Source organism: Rhinopithecus roxellana, chromosome 5 (assembly GCF_007565055.1).
Source record: "Rhinopithecus roxellana isolate Shanxi Qingling chromosome 5, ASM756505v1, whole genome shotgun sequence".
NCBI lineage: Eukaryota > Metazoa > Chordata > Mammalia > Primates > Cercopithecidae > Rhinopithecus > Rhinopithecus roxellana.
The window spans coordinates 122,809,249-122,828,216 of NC_044553.1; the positions used below are offsets into that span (position 1 = coordinate 122,809,249).

The following is an 18,968-nucleotide window of genomic DNA, read 5'->3' on the forward strand; positions in this document are numbered from 1 at the left end:
CAAGGTGGTTGGGGCACAGCTTGGTTTTATACATCTTAGGGAGACAGGAGACATCAGTCAAATACATTTAAGATGTACATTGGGGCCAGGCATAGTAGCTCATGGCTGTAATCCCAGTGCTTTGGGAGGCCAAGGCAGCGGATCACCTGAGGTGAGGAGTTTGAGACCAGCCTGGCCAACATGGGGAAACCCTGCCTCTACTAAAAATACAAAAATTAGCTGGGCATGGTGGCAGGAGCCTGTAGTCCCAGCTACTTGGGTGGCTGAATTGCTTGAACCTGGGAGGCAGAGGTTGCAGTAAGCCGAAATTGCACCACTGCACTCCAGCCTGGGTGACAAAGTGAGACTTTGTCTCAAAAAAAAAAAAAAAAGAAAAAAAGAAAGAAAGAAAAAGGACATTGTTTGGTCTGGAAAGGTGAAACAGTGCAAAGTGGGGGCTTCCAGATTATAGGTAGATTTAAAATTTTTCTAATTGGCAGTTGGTTGAAAGAGTTATGGACAGAAAGGAATGTCTGGGTTGTGATAAAGAGGTTGTTGAGACCAAAGTTTTATTATGCAGATGAAGCCTTCAGGTGGCAGGCTTCAGAGAGAATAGATTTTAAATGTTTCTTATCAGACTTAAGTCCAATTAGATGTTAAATGCTGGGTGTTAAATGCTGGTCAGCTGTTAAATGCTAGATGTTAAACGTGGATGTTTAAATGTTAAATGCTGGATGTTAAATGCTGGTTGGCTTTTCCTGCATTCCAAAAAGGAGGAGGGCATAATGAGGCCTGTCTGACCCCTACTTCCCACCCTGGCCTTCACCAGTCTTTCCGGTTAAATTTTAGGGTGCCCTGGCCCAGGAGGGAGCCTATTTAGATGGTTGTCGGGGGGCCTTCGAATTTTTTATTTTTGGTTTACACCATTATGTTCCATTGTTGAGTCTGATCACAAACCAGTCATTGAGGCGGTAGACTTCCTGCCAGTGTCTCAGAGTGCTCCTTCCTCCTCTTTGTACTTACTTTTCAGAGTTTCTCTGGTTATTCTTGCTTATTTTTTTATGTGAATTTAAAATCAGCTTGTCTGATTCCAAAGAAGGAAAACAAAAGCTGCTTCTGTTTTTTGTTTTGTTTTGTTTTTACAGGAATCAAATCATATGTATAAGTTAGAGGAATAAATTACAACATTAAGTCTCCTAAACTAGGAACATAGTATTGTTGATGGAAAAAACAAATTCTGTAAAATATTTTAAAAGGTTTATTCTGAGCCAGTATGAATGACCATGACGTGGGGAATAGTCTGAAGAGGTCCTGAGAACAAGTGCCCAAGGTGATGAGGTTACAGTTTTGTTTTATACATTTTAGGGAGACAGAAGTTACAAGCAAAGACATGGGTCCATACATGTAAGGTATACATTGGTTCGGCTTTAAAAGGTGGAACATCTCAAAGATGCTTAGAAAGGCAAGGAGTGGGGATGGTCACAGGTCATAGGTGGATTCAGAGAGATTTTCCAATTGGCAGTTGGTTGAAAGAGTTAAGCTTTGCCTAAAGATTTGAAGTCAGTGGAAAGAAATGCTTGAGTTAAGATAAAGGGATTGTGGAAGCCAACATTCTTGTTATGTAGAGGCAGCCTCCAGCTAGCAGCCTTCAGAGAGAATACATCGTAAATGTCTCTTTTCAGACCTTGCAATGTGTCAGACTCTTAGTTAATCTTTCCTGCAACCAGGAAAGTGCTAACTGCGTTAATGGAGATTCTCTACAGATGCAAATTTCCCCCACAAAGATAGCTTTGCAGAGCCATTTTAAAATATGTCAAAGAAATATATTTTGGAGTAAAATATATTTGATTTCATTCAGGGTCTATTATCTGTCATGTGATGCTGTCCCAGAGTCAGGTTGGAATTTGGTATCTCATTGCCACACAGTCTGTTTGGTCAGTCTTAGGATCTGTACTTTAACATTAATGCTGGTCAGTTGTGTCCAGGAATTCAGTTTTTCAGGTGTCTCTGGGGTCCCCTGGGCCCAGAGCGGGTTCATTTGGTTAGTTGGTGGGGATTAGGATTTTCAGTGTATGGTATGCACAGTTTAACTTGTATGCTCTTGAGGAATATTACAAGTTTTCCACATTTATGTTGTTGTTGACAAAAAGATTCAAGCTCTGTAAGACATTTGAAGAGATTTATTCTGAGCCAAATATGAGTGACCAATGATTCATGACATAGCCCTCAGGAGATCCTGAGCACATGTGCCCAAGGTGGTCAGGGCACAGTGTGGTTTTATACACTTTAGGGAGACATGAGACATCAATCAATATGTGTAAGAGGTACATTTGTTTGGTCTGGGAAGGTGGGACAACTTGAAGTGGGGGCTTCCAGGTCATAGGTAGATAAGAATCAAAAGTTTGCTTTATTTTGGGTCTTTGATCAGCCTTTCACTAAATACACAATTTACATGAGAGAGGCAGGTAGAGGAATAGTCACTTATGCTTTGGTCTGACTCAGTAAATCTGAATTTTTACATAAACAATAGGGCAGAGGAAGCAACCAGATACGCATTTGTCTTAGGTGAGCAGAGAGATGACTTAAGTATCTCTAAGATGACTTAGAACTCTAAGACAGAACTTAAGAGTTCTGCCTGTCCTTTGTCCCATACCAGTGGAGATAAGCTATCAATTTATATTGGCAGGGTAAAATGCAACAGAACTGTTTTAGGGCTCTGAGGCCCTAAAGGAAGATCTTGAAGCCCATAAGGAATTTCCTTGTGAGCAAATTGTGAGGGAGGTATGTAGTGTTTTTTATCTTTGTAGCTCTCTTATTTAGAAATAAAATGGGAGGCAGGTTTGCCTGACACCCTTTGGCTTAGTGATTTTGGGGTCTTGAGTTTTATTTTCCTTTCATGTTGTGTATATTTCTTTTAAATATATCCCTCACTACTTTATCATTTTAGTTGCAATTGTGTATGGAATATTCTTCCATTATGTCTTCTAACATCTTTTTCTTCACAGTTAAAGGCTATTTATTTATGTGTGTTAATTTTACATCCAGTGTATTAAGCACTAATGCTCTTCACAGACTATATCCAGCTCTCTGACTCCCGCTTGTGGGCACATGGGAGGATGTAGTTCCTGGGCCCAATGTTTGGATGGGAGCCTGTGGCTAGTTCTTGCCATGGATTGTAGCAGGTGAGATATCACCTCTGGACTAGAATGTTTGATTGTTGATGGGAGATGCTCCTGGCTTTTTATCCTTATTCCACAGTCATAGGCATAGAGTGGCTGCTCTATGAGCCTGAATCCTGGAATGACAAGGTATGTCACAGAGCTCAGTCAACCCATGGTGGATGTATGGAACAAGTAAAAAGTAAACCTGTGTTGTAATAACCTCTAGGATTTGGAGGCTGTTTGTTACCATGTTGTAGTCACTCCTGCTATTTATGGTGCGCTCTAGGTCATTGTGTATGTCAGTGTGCTGATCTTAGTGCTTCATGGTAGTTTCCGCCGTATAAAGTTTCTGCCTTCTAATTTACTATGCAGATATTCATACCTCTTATATCTTCTGTTTCCTTATGTACTTTGGATTTGTTTTAATCAGGTGTGCAGATATGGAAATTATTATTATAAAGGAAGAAGCTTGTTCCTCACAATTCCCTGGAAGCAGGGTGCATGACACAACACACAGAGCCACATGGGGAAGCCCTGTTTCTTTATTTCTGTTCTATGTTGGCTACTTGACTTATTTTTCGTTTTTATCATTCTTACTGTGCTACCTGTAGTGTGTTTTCTCTTTTCTCCCTTATACTTTAACTTCATTTCTAAAACAATTTGACTCCTTTTTGCCCCTGAGTTTAATCTGTTTCTGTTTCATAGTCAGGAGGCAGAGGGAGCAGGAGAAAAACCAGAGCAAGAGCCTTTATTGCAGTTTCCATGGGAAGGATTGGGCAGGGCACGGCAAGCAGGCTAAGCTGGTTGAGGGTTGGCTCGTCTGAATAATTCCAGCAGGCCCAAGGTGGAGGGGCCGTTCTGAGTTATCTGGTACCTGGCCCTGGGCTGATTAGAGGAGGGGAATATCGGCCTGGAAGTGTAGGAAAGGCTGTGGTTGAGGAGTCTGGGCTTTGGATTAATGGGTTTGTATATGAAAGGCAGGCTTGCAGAAGAGTAGTTTGTTATCTCTAGGAATTTGCTAGCCCAAGGAGATGCAGCCTCTCCCAGGTCACAAAGGCCCCACGATGTCAAAGCGTCGTAAAATACAAAGAATAAAAAACACGATTAATACACTTCATTGCCAATTGAACTCTTTTGCCTTGTAAGGCGGTTTTCCTCATCTTACTTAATGCCTTTTGGCCTGAATTCTACCTTGTTTGATACAAGATCATAACCTCAGTTTTGTTGTTACTGTTGTTGTGTCTTTGTCTTGTATACCTGATAAACTACTCTCTATCTGTTCTAGTTGTGACCTTTCTAAATCACTTTGCTCTAGGTGTGTCTCTTATGTACAGCAAATGATTCATCTTTCTTTTTAGAGATAATGTAAAAATCCTTTTCTTTAAATAGTTGTGTGAAGCCTACTTAAATGTATTGCTATGACAGATATGGTTGGTTTTAGTTCTGTCATAGTTTCTCTTTTTCTGTATAAATATTTTAAATGTCTTTCACTACGCTATCTTAGCTTTTTATTTTAGAATATCTTGCCTGATATTTACAAAATTACGTTAATGGTTACTTTTTTAACCACTGGTATAACAACTATAACTACTTATAATTATGTTTATAACTAGTGGTTACGTAAGTTTGCCTTTATGTAATATCCTCTACCCCTTTTTCTTTAGACAATATCAGTTTATTCCCTATATGCCTCAATGAAACAAGCTTCTATCTTCTTCCTTCATTCTCCCCTCTCTCTTCTACCATCTAATTTAACCAGCAGTATATCTTTTGTCTGTTCTTATTATTTGCCCTTCTACTATTAAATATGCTTACATGTACATATTTGACCTGTCAACTGTAGTTTTTTTTGTGTTTTTGTTGTTGTTGTTATTTTTGAGGCAGTTTCACTCTGTCGCCCAGGCTGGAGTGCAGTGGTGCAATCTTAGCTCACTGCAACCTCAACCTCCCAGGTTCAAGCAAGTCTTGTGCGTCAGCCTTCTGAGCAGCTGGGACTACAGGCGTGTCCCACCATGCCCAGGTAATTTTCGTATTTTTAGTAGAGACAGGGTTTCGCCATGTTGGCCAGGCTAGTCTCAAACTCCTGGCCTCAAGTGATCTGCCCACTTTGGCCTCCCAAAAGTATGCAATACTGCACCTGGCCTGACCCGTCAACTGTAAACATTATCTTTGCAGTCTCATGTATAACAGCTGAGGCATTGCAAATTTATTCTGCTTTCTAAATTCGACCATTTTTGTTGATTATGTCATTTTCATTTTGATACAATATTGATATTCTTCATCACTTGTATCTCTACCTTTGCTTTTCCTTAGATGTGCAGTTAAGAAAACTTACTGCTGCCTGACTGCTCCTTTGCCAAACTCTTATTCATCTCTTGATTGGCTGGAGTTAATCCTCTAGTAGTTTTCTCAAAAAATGTCCATTTGAGAAATGTTTTCTGAACTATTCATGTTTTAAATGGTTTGTCTACAGCCTTTATACAGAAAAGAGTAGACTGGATGTACATAAAACCTTCTTAGCTCATATTGCTTTCTTTCCTTAAGTATCTTGTAGATATGGCCCTATTGTCTTTTGTCATTGAATGTTCCTGCCAAGAAGTATATTGCCAACCTGATTTTCTTTCTTTTTTGCTTACATATTTAAAAAATTATCTTTATCTTTAAAAGAGGATAATTTTTAAAGGATATATGTTGGCATTGACTATACTAGAACAGTTTCCTTATACAGTATGACCTTTAAATATGTAAAAACAAATATTTCAAAAAGTTTGTTTTTTTAATTAAAATCTTTAAATTCTTTTTTTTCCTTTTCCATTATTTTAGATTTCTTATTTGGGGCTCCAATTATGAGTATGTTGGATTTTTTTTTACGTACTTTATATCTAACATTTTTCTTTAACCCTGTGTTTCTTTATTTCTGTTTTGTCTACTTATTTTTCATATTTATCATTCATTCTTGCTATGCAATCTGTAGTCTGTTTTCTCTTTTCTCCCTTATAGTTTAACTTCATTCCTAAAACAATTTGACTCCTTTTCCCCCTGAGTTTAGTCAGTTTCTGTTTCACCTCCTCTTGTGAGTTCATGTATATCTGATTTATAGTTTTTCTTCAGAGCTATGATAGTTTTGTACTAAGTTAAAGCAGCTCATCCCTCTCTGAGTGCCAAAATACATATGTTAAATTTAACTTGAAATCCACTGCCTCTTAAGACAATGAAAAAAAAATCAAATGATTTAGAAGTTTAAGGCATAAACATTTTCAGCAGTAAACTGTACTAGAGGTTGTAGTTCTTACCATGAAACCTGTGCCTGCTAGTAATCCAATAACTTGCTGTTTGGTGATAATCAGAAATTGAGGCATTCTGAAAGAAAAACTTCACAGGCAACTTCCTCAGTCTTTGAATTCTTTTGGTTAAGGTCTTCTTCCATACAGTTATACTGTCTTGCTGCTTGGAGGAACTATTCCAGGAAGAAGGAACAGAGTAAGCAAATACAGAAAGATAGGACATCAGGAACATATTTTGAAGATCTGCAGGAGAAAAGGAATATTTTGAGCTGCGTGTATTGCTATCCAAAATAAATTAGAATTCTGAGCATATAGAATTAGATGAGGAGAATAGAAACTGGATAGTCAGCTAATATCTGCCATAGTCAAGATATTTGGCTTTAAAACTTAGGATGTAAGTTGTAACTAGAATTAAGCTTATTCTCATAGAGATGGACTTAATCTTCAAAGGAGAATATAAATTAAGAGTAAAGAAGAGCAAGAAGAAAAATTAGGGGAATCCATGTGTTTTAAGGGCAGGAAGAGGCAAAGGAACCAGTGAAGGGATCGTAGAGCATCCCAGGGTGCAGGAGAAGAGGAAGTATGAAAATATCCATGTTAGAATTAGGCCTCTAGTGCCCTCCATGGATTTTACGGCCGCGGTGTATTTGGGACATGGCGTTAGTAACAGTCGAATGAGAACCTCACAGAGTATAGGTAAATCTGTGCAGAAGAGAGTAGAACCCAGCAGTTGAATGCATTAGCAAGGTGGGGATGGAAAGTGGGGATCCTGGTGAAAAGGGTAAACTCTGGTTATGAAGGGTCATGGTAGGTGGGCAACGTAGAGAAGGAGGTGTGTCAGCAACCAGGAGCCGTGATGCCCAAAGCTGGGTCAGGTTCAAGGGAACGATAACGTCAAAAGCTAAGGTTTGAATCAAGGCAGATCTGTATTTGAATCTCAGCTCCATCACTTACTTACTGGCTTTTAACTCTGAGTGCTAGAAGTTAAACATAAAACAAAAACCTATAATTAATGAGAATAATGGTAACTACCATCTATTAAGCACTTTCCATAAAGGAAGAACTTTACAAACACTATCTCCTTTTCTCATTTAACCCTCATAAGAGTTCTCATTAGATGGATTGTGTTATCCTAGTTGTACAGGAAGGAATGCAAGGCCTTAGGTGATGAAATGATATATTCACCACCAGAGAATTAGTTAGAAGGTGGAACCAGGGCTCAAAACCAGGTTCTAGAACCTGTGTTCTTGACTATTCTTCTGGGTTGCATTCCTTCCCAGAAGTGAATATCCCGGCATCAGGGACATGTATCCTGTGGCTGCCCCACTCTTCCAGCCTCAGGCTTCACCATGGGCCTCTGCTCCTTTCCTTCTCATCCTTACTTGATGTGACATCTGTTGGGGTTCCCAGTAACTTAAAATGGAAAAGATGAGAGGGGAGCTTATTTTATTTTATTTTATTTTTGCTCCTTAAAATTAAGGCTAACTTTTTAATTCTTTAATTTCTTTTTAAAATTTTTTTAATTTTTAATTTTTATGGATACATAATAGTTGTACCTATTGACGGGGCAGATGTGATATTTTGATATAAGCATATAGTGTGTAGTGATCAAATCTGGCTAATCAGGATATCCATCAACTCAAACATGCATCATTTCTTTGTGTTGGGAACATTCCAAATCTACGCTTCTGGTTATGTTGAAATATACAATATTGTTGACTATAGTTGCCCAGTCGTGCTATAGGACGATGCCTAACTGAATCGGATGCAGTGTGTGACACTCCTTCCTGCTGTTACAAGTCCACCGACTCTCAGAGTCGGGAATCAGAGTGCCCATGCTGCCTCCAACTCCCCAGTGTAGCTGCGCCTAGTGCTATGAAGTGCTAGTCCGGCACCCCGTGTCGGGGTGGGAGCCCTGGTGTGTACCCACGCAGGGCACACCTGTGCAGCCTGGCATCGCACCCGGTGCAGGGCTTGAGCTTGGAAGCCTATCTCCTACCAACACTCACTAACAAGAGAATCCCTCCCAAGCTTCTGCTTCTCTCATAGTAAGCTTAAAAAGTAAAACTCTGAGCAAAAGCCCAAAGAAACATTGAGAATTATTTCAATTCATGTTTCTTTAATTGACGCTTTGTTCCCCTCAGAGAGTAAGCTCTACAACTTGATTTTCACAGGCGGATGTGATAATCAGGGGTGCAATGTTTAGGGGGGTGTGTGTGTGTGTGTGTTTAAACCTAAAGGCTCTGAGACTGTGTATAGTCACATATTTTAGATGGACGTCACTTATGGGTATGAAATTCTACTTTTAGAGTCATGCAGAGGGCCATTTTCCCCTTTGAAAAATGAGAACTACTGGTAGAAAATTCATTAGTTTATGTCCTCATGGGAAACCCTTCTTGTCACGGTTCTTCTCTATGATGAGACCATTATTCATGCATTCGTATTGTCACCTCTTGTCACTTCTTGTCCACAGGCAAAAACTGGGACCTGACAGCCGCTCTGAGCGACTATGAGCAGCTCCGCCAGGTGCACACAGCCAATCTGCCGCATGTGTTCAACGAAGGGAGGGGTCCCAAGCAGCCAGAGCGAGAGCCACAGCCCGGGCACAAGGTGGAGCGGCCCTGCCTGCAGAGGCAGGACGACATTGCCCAAGGTACCGCTGAGGGACTGAGCCTGGGCACAGCTGCCCAGGCCAGTGCACCGCAGCTCGCAGGTGGGTTGGGTGGTACAAAGAATGGTGGGGTCATCACCTCCCAGGTGCAGACAAATTGGACTCTCAGTGCCTTCTTCCTCACACTATGCCGAAATGTCCTTTGTTGCTTCTATCCATGGCTCCAGCCTCTACCTCAGAAAAGCAGAAAAATGAGTCTGATTTTCTAGGACCCCAAAAGCCCAATAAGTGAGTAAAAGCCAGCATTCCTCCTGGAGTCCTGGTTTTTTCAGACCAAACATCTCTAGTTCTTTTACTTATTTCCAAAGTAACAGTCTCCACGTCTGTTCAGCGCCACATTTCTTGCCCCATGCGCTCCATCTTCTCTATCCTTTTTCTTCATTATGAAAGTAAGACATGCTTATTATAATAAAGGAAACAATACTGAGATATATGAGGAACACTTAAGAACATTCTCCTGCACACCTCCCAGATCTCATCAGTATAATGACGACTGATAACATCCTGGTGGTCTCCTCCTGCTCCTCTTGCTATCTTGTTCAAAATCAGACACATCAGAGTCAAATGCACCGCACACTGCAAAGTGCTTGTTTCACTGAGCAGGAGATGATGAACATAATCTCTTAATAGCTACATTTTACTCTATAATGTGTTAATTTTTAGATCGCTGCTGTATTCCTGGTGATTCTGTTTTTGCTTGGGTTTTTGTCGTTGTTATTATTTGTTAATTGCCACTGCAAGCAATGCTGAAAGAAACATCTTTATACCTGTAATCTTACATACTGGTGCTTTTGTTTCTATAGGTTTGCATTCCCAGAATGGATTTGCTGTGCCAACACATGTGTGTTTCTAGCTGAATAATTTTAGGGCTTCTTTCCTCACATACTTCTGCTCCCCACGTGTGAAAGCGAGTGTTTCCCTTCATTCTTGCCAGCACTGGATATTGCAATGTATGGCGTGTTTGGCCATTCTTGCACTGCTATAAAGAAATACCTAAAGTTGGGTGATTTATTTTAAAAAGAGGATTTATTGGCTCACGGTTCTTCAGGCTTTACAGGAAGTATGGTACTGGCATCTGCTCAGCTTCTGGGGAGGCCTCAGGAAGCTTACAATCATGCAGAAGGCAAAGGGAACAGACACTTCACATGGCCAGAGTAGGAGCAAGAGAGAGTGAGTGGGAAGGCAGAGGTGCTGCATACTTTTAAATGATCAGATCTCATGTGAACTCAGAGTGAGAGCTCACTTATCACCAAGAGGATGGCCCAAGCAATTCATGAAGGATCTCCCCCCACCCATGATCCAAACACCTCACACTAGGCCTCACCTCCAAGATGGCGGATTACATTTCAATATGAGATTTGGGTGGTGACAGATATCCAGACTATATCATTCCACTCCTGGGCCCTCACAAATCTCATGTCCTTCTCATTGCAAAATACAAGCATGCCTTCCCAGCAGTCCCCCAAAGTCTTGACTTGTTCCAGCATTAACTCAAAAGTCCAAACTCTCGTCTGAGTCAAGGCAAGTCCGTTCCACCTGTGAGCCTGTAAAATCAAAAACAAGTTATTCACTCCCAAGATACAATGGGGTCTAGACATTGGGTAAACATTCACATTCCAAAAGGGAGACATTGGCCAAAAGAAAGGGGCTCCAGGCCCCACACAGGTTCAAAACCCAGCAGAACAATCATTAAACCTTAAAGCTCCAAAATAATCTCCTTTGACTCCGTATCTCACATCCAGGGCACACCAGTGCAAGAAGTGGACTCCCAAGACCTTGGGCAGCTCTGCCCCTGTGGCTTTCCAGAGTTCAGCCCCCACTGCTGCTCTCTGCTTGCAGCTTTTCCAGGTGCAGGGTGCAAGCCACCGGTAGATCTACCATTCTGGAGTCTGGAAGGTGGTGGCCCCCTTCTCACGGCTCTACTAGGCAGTGCCCCCATGAGGACTCTGTGTAGGGTCTTCCGCCTCACGTTTCCCCTTGGCACTGCCCTAGTGAAGTTGTCTGTGGGGCCTGTGCCCCTGCTGCAGACTTCTACCTGGACACCCAGGCTTTTCCATACATCCTCTGAAATCTAGGCAGAGGTTGCCAAACCTCATTCACTCTTGCATTCTACATGTCTACAGGTTTTTAACACCATGTGAAAGTCACCAAGGCTTATGGCTTGCAGCCTCTGAAGCAGCAGCCCCAACTGTATCTGGGACCTTTTGAGCCAAGGCTGGAGCTGGAGCAGCCAGGATGTAGGGAGCAGTGTCCCAAAGCTGCACAAGGTAGCAGGGCCCTGGGCCTGGCCCCTGAAACCATTCTTTCCAACTAGGCCTCTAGGCCTTTGATGAGAGGGGCTGCTGTGAAGGTCTCTGAAATGCCTTAGGGCCTTTTCTCCATTGTCTTGGGTATTAGCACTCACCTAACTCCCTTTTTATTATACGAATATCTCTAGCAAGTAGTTGCTCCTCAGCCTGCTCCAATTCTTCTGAAAAAGCTTTTTCTTTCTTTGCCACATGGCTAGGCTGCAAATTTTTCAAACATTTACATTCTGCTTCCCTTTTACATTCTGCTTCCCTTAAATATAAGTTCCAACTCATTTCTCTGCTCCAGCATCTGAATGCAGACTGTTAGAAGCAGCCATGCCACTTCTTGAATACTTTGCTGCTTATCAATTTCTTCTACCCCATACCCTAAATCATCAAGTTCAACCTTCCACAGATCCCTAGGGTATGAACAGAATGTAGCTGAGCTCTTTGCTTGTAGCAGGACGAGCAGGACGAGCCGCAGACAAAACTCCTCAGACACCAAGTTAAAGAAGGAAGGGGTTTATTTGGCTGGGGGCTTCGGCAAGACTCCTGTCTCAAGAGCCGAGCTCCCTGAGTGAGCAATTTCTATCCCTTTTAAGGGCTCACAACTCTAACAGGGTGTGCATGAGAGGGTTGTGATCAACTGAGCAAGCATAGGATACGTGACTGGGGGCTGCATGCACTGGTAATTAGATTGGAACAAAACAGGACAGGGATTTTCACAGTGCTTTTCTATACAATGTCTGTAATCTATAGATAACATAACCAATTAGTTCAGGGATCAGTCTCTAACTACCAGGCCCAGGGTGTGGCACCAGGCTGTCTGCCTGTGAATTTCATTTCTGCCTTTTAGTTTTTACTTTTTCTTTCTTTGGAGGCAGAAATTGGGCATAAGACAACATGAGGGGTGGTCTCCTCCCTTATGCTAAGGCAAAACATGTGACATTTGCTCCAGTCCCCAATAATTTATTCATATCCATCTGAGACCTCCTCAGCCTTGACTCTGTTGTCCATTTCATTATCCATATTTTGGTCATAACCATTTAACCAACCCCTAAGAAGTTCCAAACTTTCCCTCACTTGCTGTCTTCTTCTGAACCCTCCAGACTTCCAGCCTCTGCCCATTACCCATTTCCTAAGTTGCTTTCACATTTTCAGGTACCCCTTGGTACTGATTTTCTATGTTAGTCCATTCTTGCATTGCTATAAAGAAATATCTGAGGCTGGGTGATTTATAAAGAGAAGAGGTTTACTTGGCTCATGGTTCTGCAGGCTTAAAGGAAGCATGGTGCTGGCATCTGCTCAGCTTCTGGGGAGACCTCAGGAAGCTTAAAATCATGGCAGAGGCCAAAGAGGGAACAGGCACTTTACATGGCCAGAGCTGGAGCAAGAGAGAGAGAGTGGTGGATGGGAGGTGCCACACACCTTTAAACAACCAGATTGCGTGTGAACTGAGCAAGAGCTCACTTATCACCAAGGGGATGGTCCAAGTCATTCATGAGGGGTCTGCTTCTAATCCAAACACCTCCTACCAGGCCGCCCCGCCAAGACTGGGGATCACATTTCAACTTAAGATTTGGAGACAAATATCCAAACTACATCAAATGTGTTTATGTTGTTTTTCTACTCTGAAGAGTGGAAAATGGTGTCTTGTTTACACTCTCATCTTGCCATTTGCTTGTTAGGCCATTGGATTTCCCTTTTGTAACTTGGCTGTTCATGTACGTTGTCCATTTTCTATTGATTAGTTTGCCTTTTCTTATCAATTTGTTGCTCTCTTTGTAATAAAGACTAAAACATATATTTCATGTGTGTGTGTGTGTGTGTGTGTGTGTGTGTGTGTGTTTCCCACTGTATCACTTGCCTTAGGACTTTCTTTTCAGAATGTTTTCCCATACACAATGTTTACAGTATCTTGCTCTCATGGCTGATGAGCTTTCTCTCTCACTTTGGAAGGTTTCTTGGACTATAGGACTATAGAGTTACTGAAATATATTCTTTTTTTTTTTTTTTGAGATGGAGTCTTGCTCTGTCACCCAGGCTGGAGTGCAGTGGCACAATCTCGGCTCACTGCAAGCTCTGCCTCGCAGGTTCACACCATTCTTCTGCCTCAGCCTCCCAAGTAGTTGGGACTACCGGTGCCTGCCACCACGCCCAGCTAATTTTTTTGTATTTTTAGTAGAGATGGGGTTTTACTGTGTTAGCCAGGATGGTCTTGATCTCCTGACCTTGTGATCCGCCTGCCTCAGCCTCCCAAAGTGCTGGGATTACAGTCATGAGCTACCACGCCCAGCCTGAAATATATTCTTATATTTAATTTAAATTTTGTTCTTTGAGTCTTTTCATCAATTTGAAATTTTTATAATAGCAAATAATCTGGTTTTGCTTTCTTCTGGATTGAGAGTGAGTTATTCAAGTACATTTCCCCACTGAACTGAACTAAAATGCCAGCCTTGCCTTATATTAAATTCTCAACATACCTGGACCTATATCCATACTTTGTTCTGCCCACCCCACGGCTGCCACCCTGTTACACTTGACTCAGTGGTTTCACAGGGTATCACTCTCCGCTAAGCAAACCCTTCTATTGCTATGCTTTCCTTTTTTTTTTTTTTTTTTTTTTTTTTGCCGTTTTTGAATATTTATTTTGTCATCTAAACCTTAAAATTATAATTTTGAGTGGAATTGGAATAGATTTTTATTTCATTTTAAAAATAATTTGCATTTGTAATATTGTTCTTCTATCCAAGAACATTATGTATGCCTCTCCACATATTCAGATTCTGTTCAGATTTTAGGCATGGAAAAAAGAAACTCATTTTTTACTTAATTGTCTTTTATCCAGTGAGCTACATAAATTCTCTTATTAGTTCTAATAGTTTGTCCTAAGAGAATCACTTAGATATCTAAGTATACAGTAGTATCATCTGAAATAATTGTGTGTTCTTCTTCATATTTATACAATTAATTCAGTTTTTTATTTTATTGCATTAGGTAGACTCTCCTGAACTGTTGAGAATGAATGCTGTCTTTGCTTCTATTAGCTCAGCCCATCATTCAAGCTATATTTGAATCTATATCTTGGATTATTCTTGACTGTTTATTCTGTTGTTTAGAAAAGCCATAATTGAGTTAGAAATTTTAATACATATTATCTATGTCTTCTCTGAGTTTCATCCTTTCTGCTGTATTTGTTTTGATGCTATCTTGTTAGGTATATGTATATTCATAATTTTTTAGATTATCTTGCTCTAGTATGTTTTTTAACCAATATATAGGCTGTCTCTTTGTCAAGCCATTTGATATAATAGTTTTTATCTTGAAATCTGCTTTTGTTGATATTAAACAGCTACCCTGGCTTTCTATTGGTTCATATTTGCCAGAAATATCATTTTTTCTGCTGATATAATTTCAACTTTTCCTTATCCTTTCTGTTAAATGTGATTCTTGTAGACAACTTATTATTAGGTTTTATTTTATTATCCAATCCAAGAATCTCTGTCTTTTGAGTAGTTAATTCAGTCCATCCTTCTGTCCTATCTTCTCTATCTAATTGAATTTTTCTACTGGTTTGCAAGTTACACATTCTACTTTTACTCACATTGCAATTACTGCTATTCTACTAAAATCAATATTTTGGTTTTCTTCCTATTATTTTTAAAAACTTAACTATATTTTCCCCTGCAAAATACATCCTTTAATATGATTTTATGTTGTTCTGTCCTGCCTCTACTTGCTCTCAATCATATTTAGATACTTTTTGTTGCCTTTGCTTATTTAGATAACAGTTAACTCCTTTATTCACATGTATTCATTTCTCTTTTGCAATAACAAAAAACAAAAAACTTCCTCAAAGACTACTTCCAAAAAGAATTTTTGCATGGTGAATCTTCTAAGGCCTTGAGTGCCTAAAAAGGTTTACATAGTATACTTATATTTTCATTTAGTAGATTAAAAACTCTAGATTGAAATTATTTTCTTTGAACACTTTCCACTCCTTCCTCCATCGTGTTCTTGCGGCTTGTTCCTCATGTCTTCTAAGAGATTCACTTGACCTGATGTTTTCACATCCCCATTTATTCTGCACATGAATGCATTATTAGTTTCATGAACATTTTTTTCATACCAAGTTAATTCTTTGTTATTATTATTATTATTATTTGCATTCTGATATTCTCTTTATCTCTTTGCACATATTTACTGGGCTCATTTTTTAATCTAGTCCTCCTGGCCAGTACTTTGTTGCCTTTCTTTAACAGTTTCCCTGGAAGCTCCTGGGGCGTGCGGTTATCATCCATCTTCACTTGTGCTGGAGCACAGGCTCTGGTGGGTGCTCCTCTGGATGAGAGGTGGGGAAGGGTCCTCAAGCTGGAGAGCCTTGGATGTTGTCATTTGGCTTCTAGAAGTTTCCCGCCTGTTCCCCTCCGCACAGCTGGATTATCTCCTGAGGGCTGCTCCCAGCTCCTCTCATCTAGAAAGTCCTTGTTTCCTGTAGGGACTGCCCCGCTCTGTTGTAACTGCCAAACTCCCTGGTATGTTAGGGGAGGAGGGAAGTGGTGCTCGTGGTGACTGGTGCCCCACCCAGCTGTGCTCCAGCACCACCTGACGTTCTCCAGCTGGCACAGGGTTGGGGCTGGGGGATAATAGGGAAGGCAGGCCATGCTGGAGCCATGCTGGAGAGAGGAAAAGCAGGACCAGACGCCCTACCCCTACTCCGTCGGCCTCACCCATTCCCACCTCCTGCCCCTGGGGATCTCCAGGTGGGTGTAAGGACAGGACACTGAGGCTGTGCACTGTCTCGCCCCTCTTGTTGATTATTCTTAAATTCGGTTTCATTTCTGCCATTAGACCTGACTCCAGAGGAACCACCTCTTCCAGTCATTGGCTCGGTCTTGTTCTCAGGGCCTTCCTGACTGTAGCACACGGTTAAGGCTCCTGGTATCTTTCATGCAGCAGTAGTCCAGACAGATGACCACATGGCCGTTCCTGGTCTTTTGAGCTGGCAGCAAACAAGCCAACCCATTATCTTATCCTCCTGGTACAGGGGCTAGAAGGACCCTCCTGTCTGCTACCAGAGAGGTTGGCAGAATCAGGGCCTAGTAAGTGTAGCTGTTACATACTGTGATCTGACTTTTCTTAGATACCATTTAAGAAAAAAAAAATAGGACTCTATCCCAGCATAATCCTATTAATTGAAGCTTGCGAGCAATCATATCGATTCCTATTGAATTACAGAGTTTCCGAATTGAATTTATGTCTCCTTTAGTTGAGTTCTTCCTGAAACCATAGTGTGCTAAAACGCAAAATGGAACATTTCATATTCTAAATCAGGGGCCAGAAAATGACCTGTCAGCCCAATCTGGCCTGTTTTTTAAGTAAAGTTTTATTGGAACTCCCCCACGCTCACTCATGTATGTGCAGTCTTCGGCAGCTTTAGTGCTGCAAAGACAGAGGTGAGTAGTTGAGACTGCATGGCTCACAAAGCCTGAAATATTTCTATCTCACCCTTTAGGAAAAGTTTTGTCCACTTGTTTTAAAATGTACCCAGGATCCGTTTTAATCAGGTATCATAAGACACGCAAGCACAGAAATTACTGTCATGAAGATGGAAACAGGAGGCCAAGGACAGCATGCAGGGCCACATTGGGAGGCACGGGTCGTGCGGTGGTAGGAGTGAGGGGAAGCACGGACCAAAGCCTTTGTGATGGTTTCTATGGGAAGGCAGAGCAGGGGGAGCAGCCCCTACCCCAGCTAGTGTGCATAACTGCAGCCAGCTCAGGGGCAAAGGGCCTGTCTCCGGCTGCCTGATACCTGGCCTGAAGTGCTTAGGGCAAAGGAATGTTGCCTCCTGGAGAGTAAGAGCCAGCTGGAGAGGGTGGTTGGGAGTGTAGATTCTGGATTGGCGGCTCTGCATAGGAGAGGCATGCTGCCGGGCAAGGCCTTTGCCATCTCTAACATCGGTTCACCTGGGAGGGGCAGCCTCTCCCCAGTCAGGGAGGTCCCAGGTGCCAGAGCAACAAAAACTAAGAAAATAAGGAAACGCAGGGCCAGGTGCAGTGGCTCATTCCTGTAATCCTCGCTGAGCCCAAGTGTTCGAGACCAGGCTGGGCAACACAGCAAGACCCCATCTCTGTAAAAATTAAAAATAAAAGGAAAATAAATGAAAAAAGAATTTATAGTCAATACATCTCCCCTTTGTCAGTGGCAGGGAAATTCTGCACATTCTTATACTATGTTCTGTTTTGTTTTTTAATCTTTCTGTGTTTTTCTGAGACATAACTTTGATCATGGTAATTCCTGTAAAACATTTTATTTATACATCCAAAAGCAGAATCACTGAGTTCACATTTAAAGAATCAGTATGTGAGTGTGTGTGTTTGTGACTCTGTGTGTGTGTGAGAGAGAGATGATACATGTGCATTCCTGGGGTGTCACAGGAAATGTTAGAATTAGGAGCATATATTTCTCATTATATGATCGTCAACACAATCTATTAATATTTTTAGTTCAAAAATACTTTTTTCGTTTAGACTCCAAATATTTCATGTTTAGAACTACAGAACAGCATCCTGTTGTCCTAGGAATCACCATGTTTCCAAGGCCCTTGAAGTGTCTCATGTCGGTGCTGATTGATGGGCCAGGAGGAGCATGGGTGCCCCTGACCAGCAGGTGCCCACTGTTGAGAACAACCTCGAGATTGTCTGTCCCACCGACTGCAATGCATATAGCACCTCAATTCTCTAATGCCTGATGTCCCTCTCCATCAGGTCCCCAAAAATGGGGCAGTTCCTTCTTTCCCGGATGCAAAAAAGGTAGTATGTGGCAAGATGAGCGACCTCAACATGGCTCGCATGAGGTAGAAAGACACAAGCATCCGCTGCTCCTGCACTCAAGTACCTGAAGCAGTGTGGGAAGCAATGAGCCGTCCCCCACCCCTCAAGCTGGGCCTGCACACCCCACGCTCCCTCCCTCTTCTTTCTGTCTGCCTGTGTGGCTTAACTTCTGTCTTTACCTTTCCTCAAAATACAAAGAACTTAATCCTGTTGGTCTCAGAGTGAAACTGAAGGTGAATCTAAACCACCCATTGTGAAATATAGTCTGTTTCTGTGACTCTGTATTCATTTTAATGGGAAAATACGTGAACCTTCTGGGAGCTCACTTTGGGTTTAAAACTAACTTGCCACAGGATTGAAAAGCCTATGCTTTTTGGTCTGTTTTAACAAAACTCCGTGAATGCCATTTCTGTCCAGTGCTCTTGCAAGTGGGGAAGGAGGACGCTGCTGTTCCGGGTGAAGGCTGGGGCTGGGTTTTCCGTGTGACCGTGGTGTGCTGGTCAGCGTGGACCTCAGAGGGGCATTGCAGGAGCACAGACCTCACCAGTGGGCAGGCTGAACTGGAGGACAGTGGGAGTCCTTGGGACCTCAGGGAATAGCCTCAGGAACTTGCCACAGGGCTTAGACAATCCTTATTTAGACTTAACTTAGGCAGCACAGCAGCAGGTTTTTGAATGAAACACCAGAGACCGTGCTTTCCTGAGAAAAATGAAAGATCTGCCGCCTTGCTAGAAAGACTTCTCCTCACT

The 18,968-nt window shown here is 41.8% G+C and overlaps 1 protein-coding gene across 1 annotated transcript in view; it reads left to right on the forward strand.

The window, feature by feature from the left end:
• OTUD7A (OTU deubiquitinase 7A) overlaps window positions 1-18,968 on the forward strand; it is a 373,673-nt gene that overhangs the window by 272,888 nt on the left and 81,817 nt on the right. Inside the window, exon 5 of the mRNA XM_030931684.1 lies at window positions 8,898-9,077. Within this exon, the coding sequence (XP_030787544.1) occupies window positions 8,898-9,077 (180 nt within the window). The remainder of the gene's footprint in view (window positions 1-8,897; window positions 9,078-18,968) is intronic.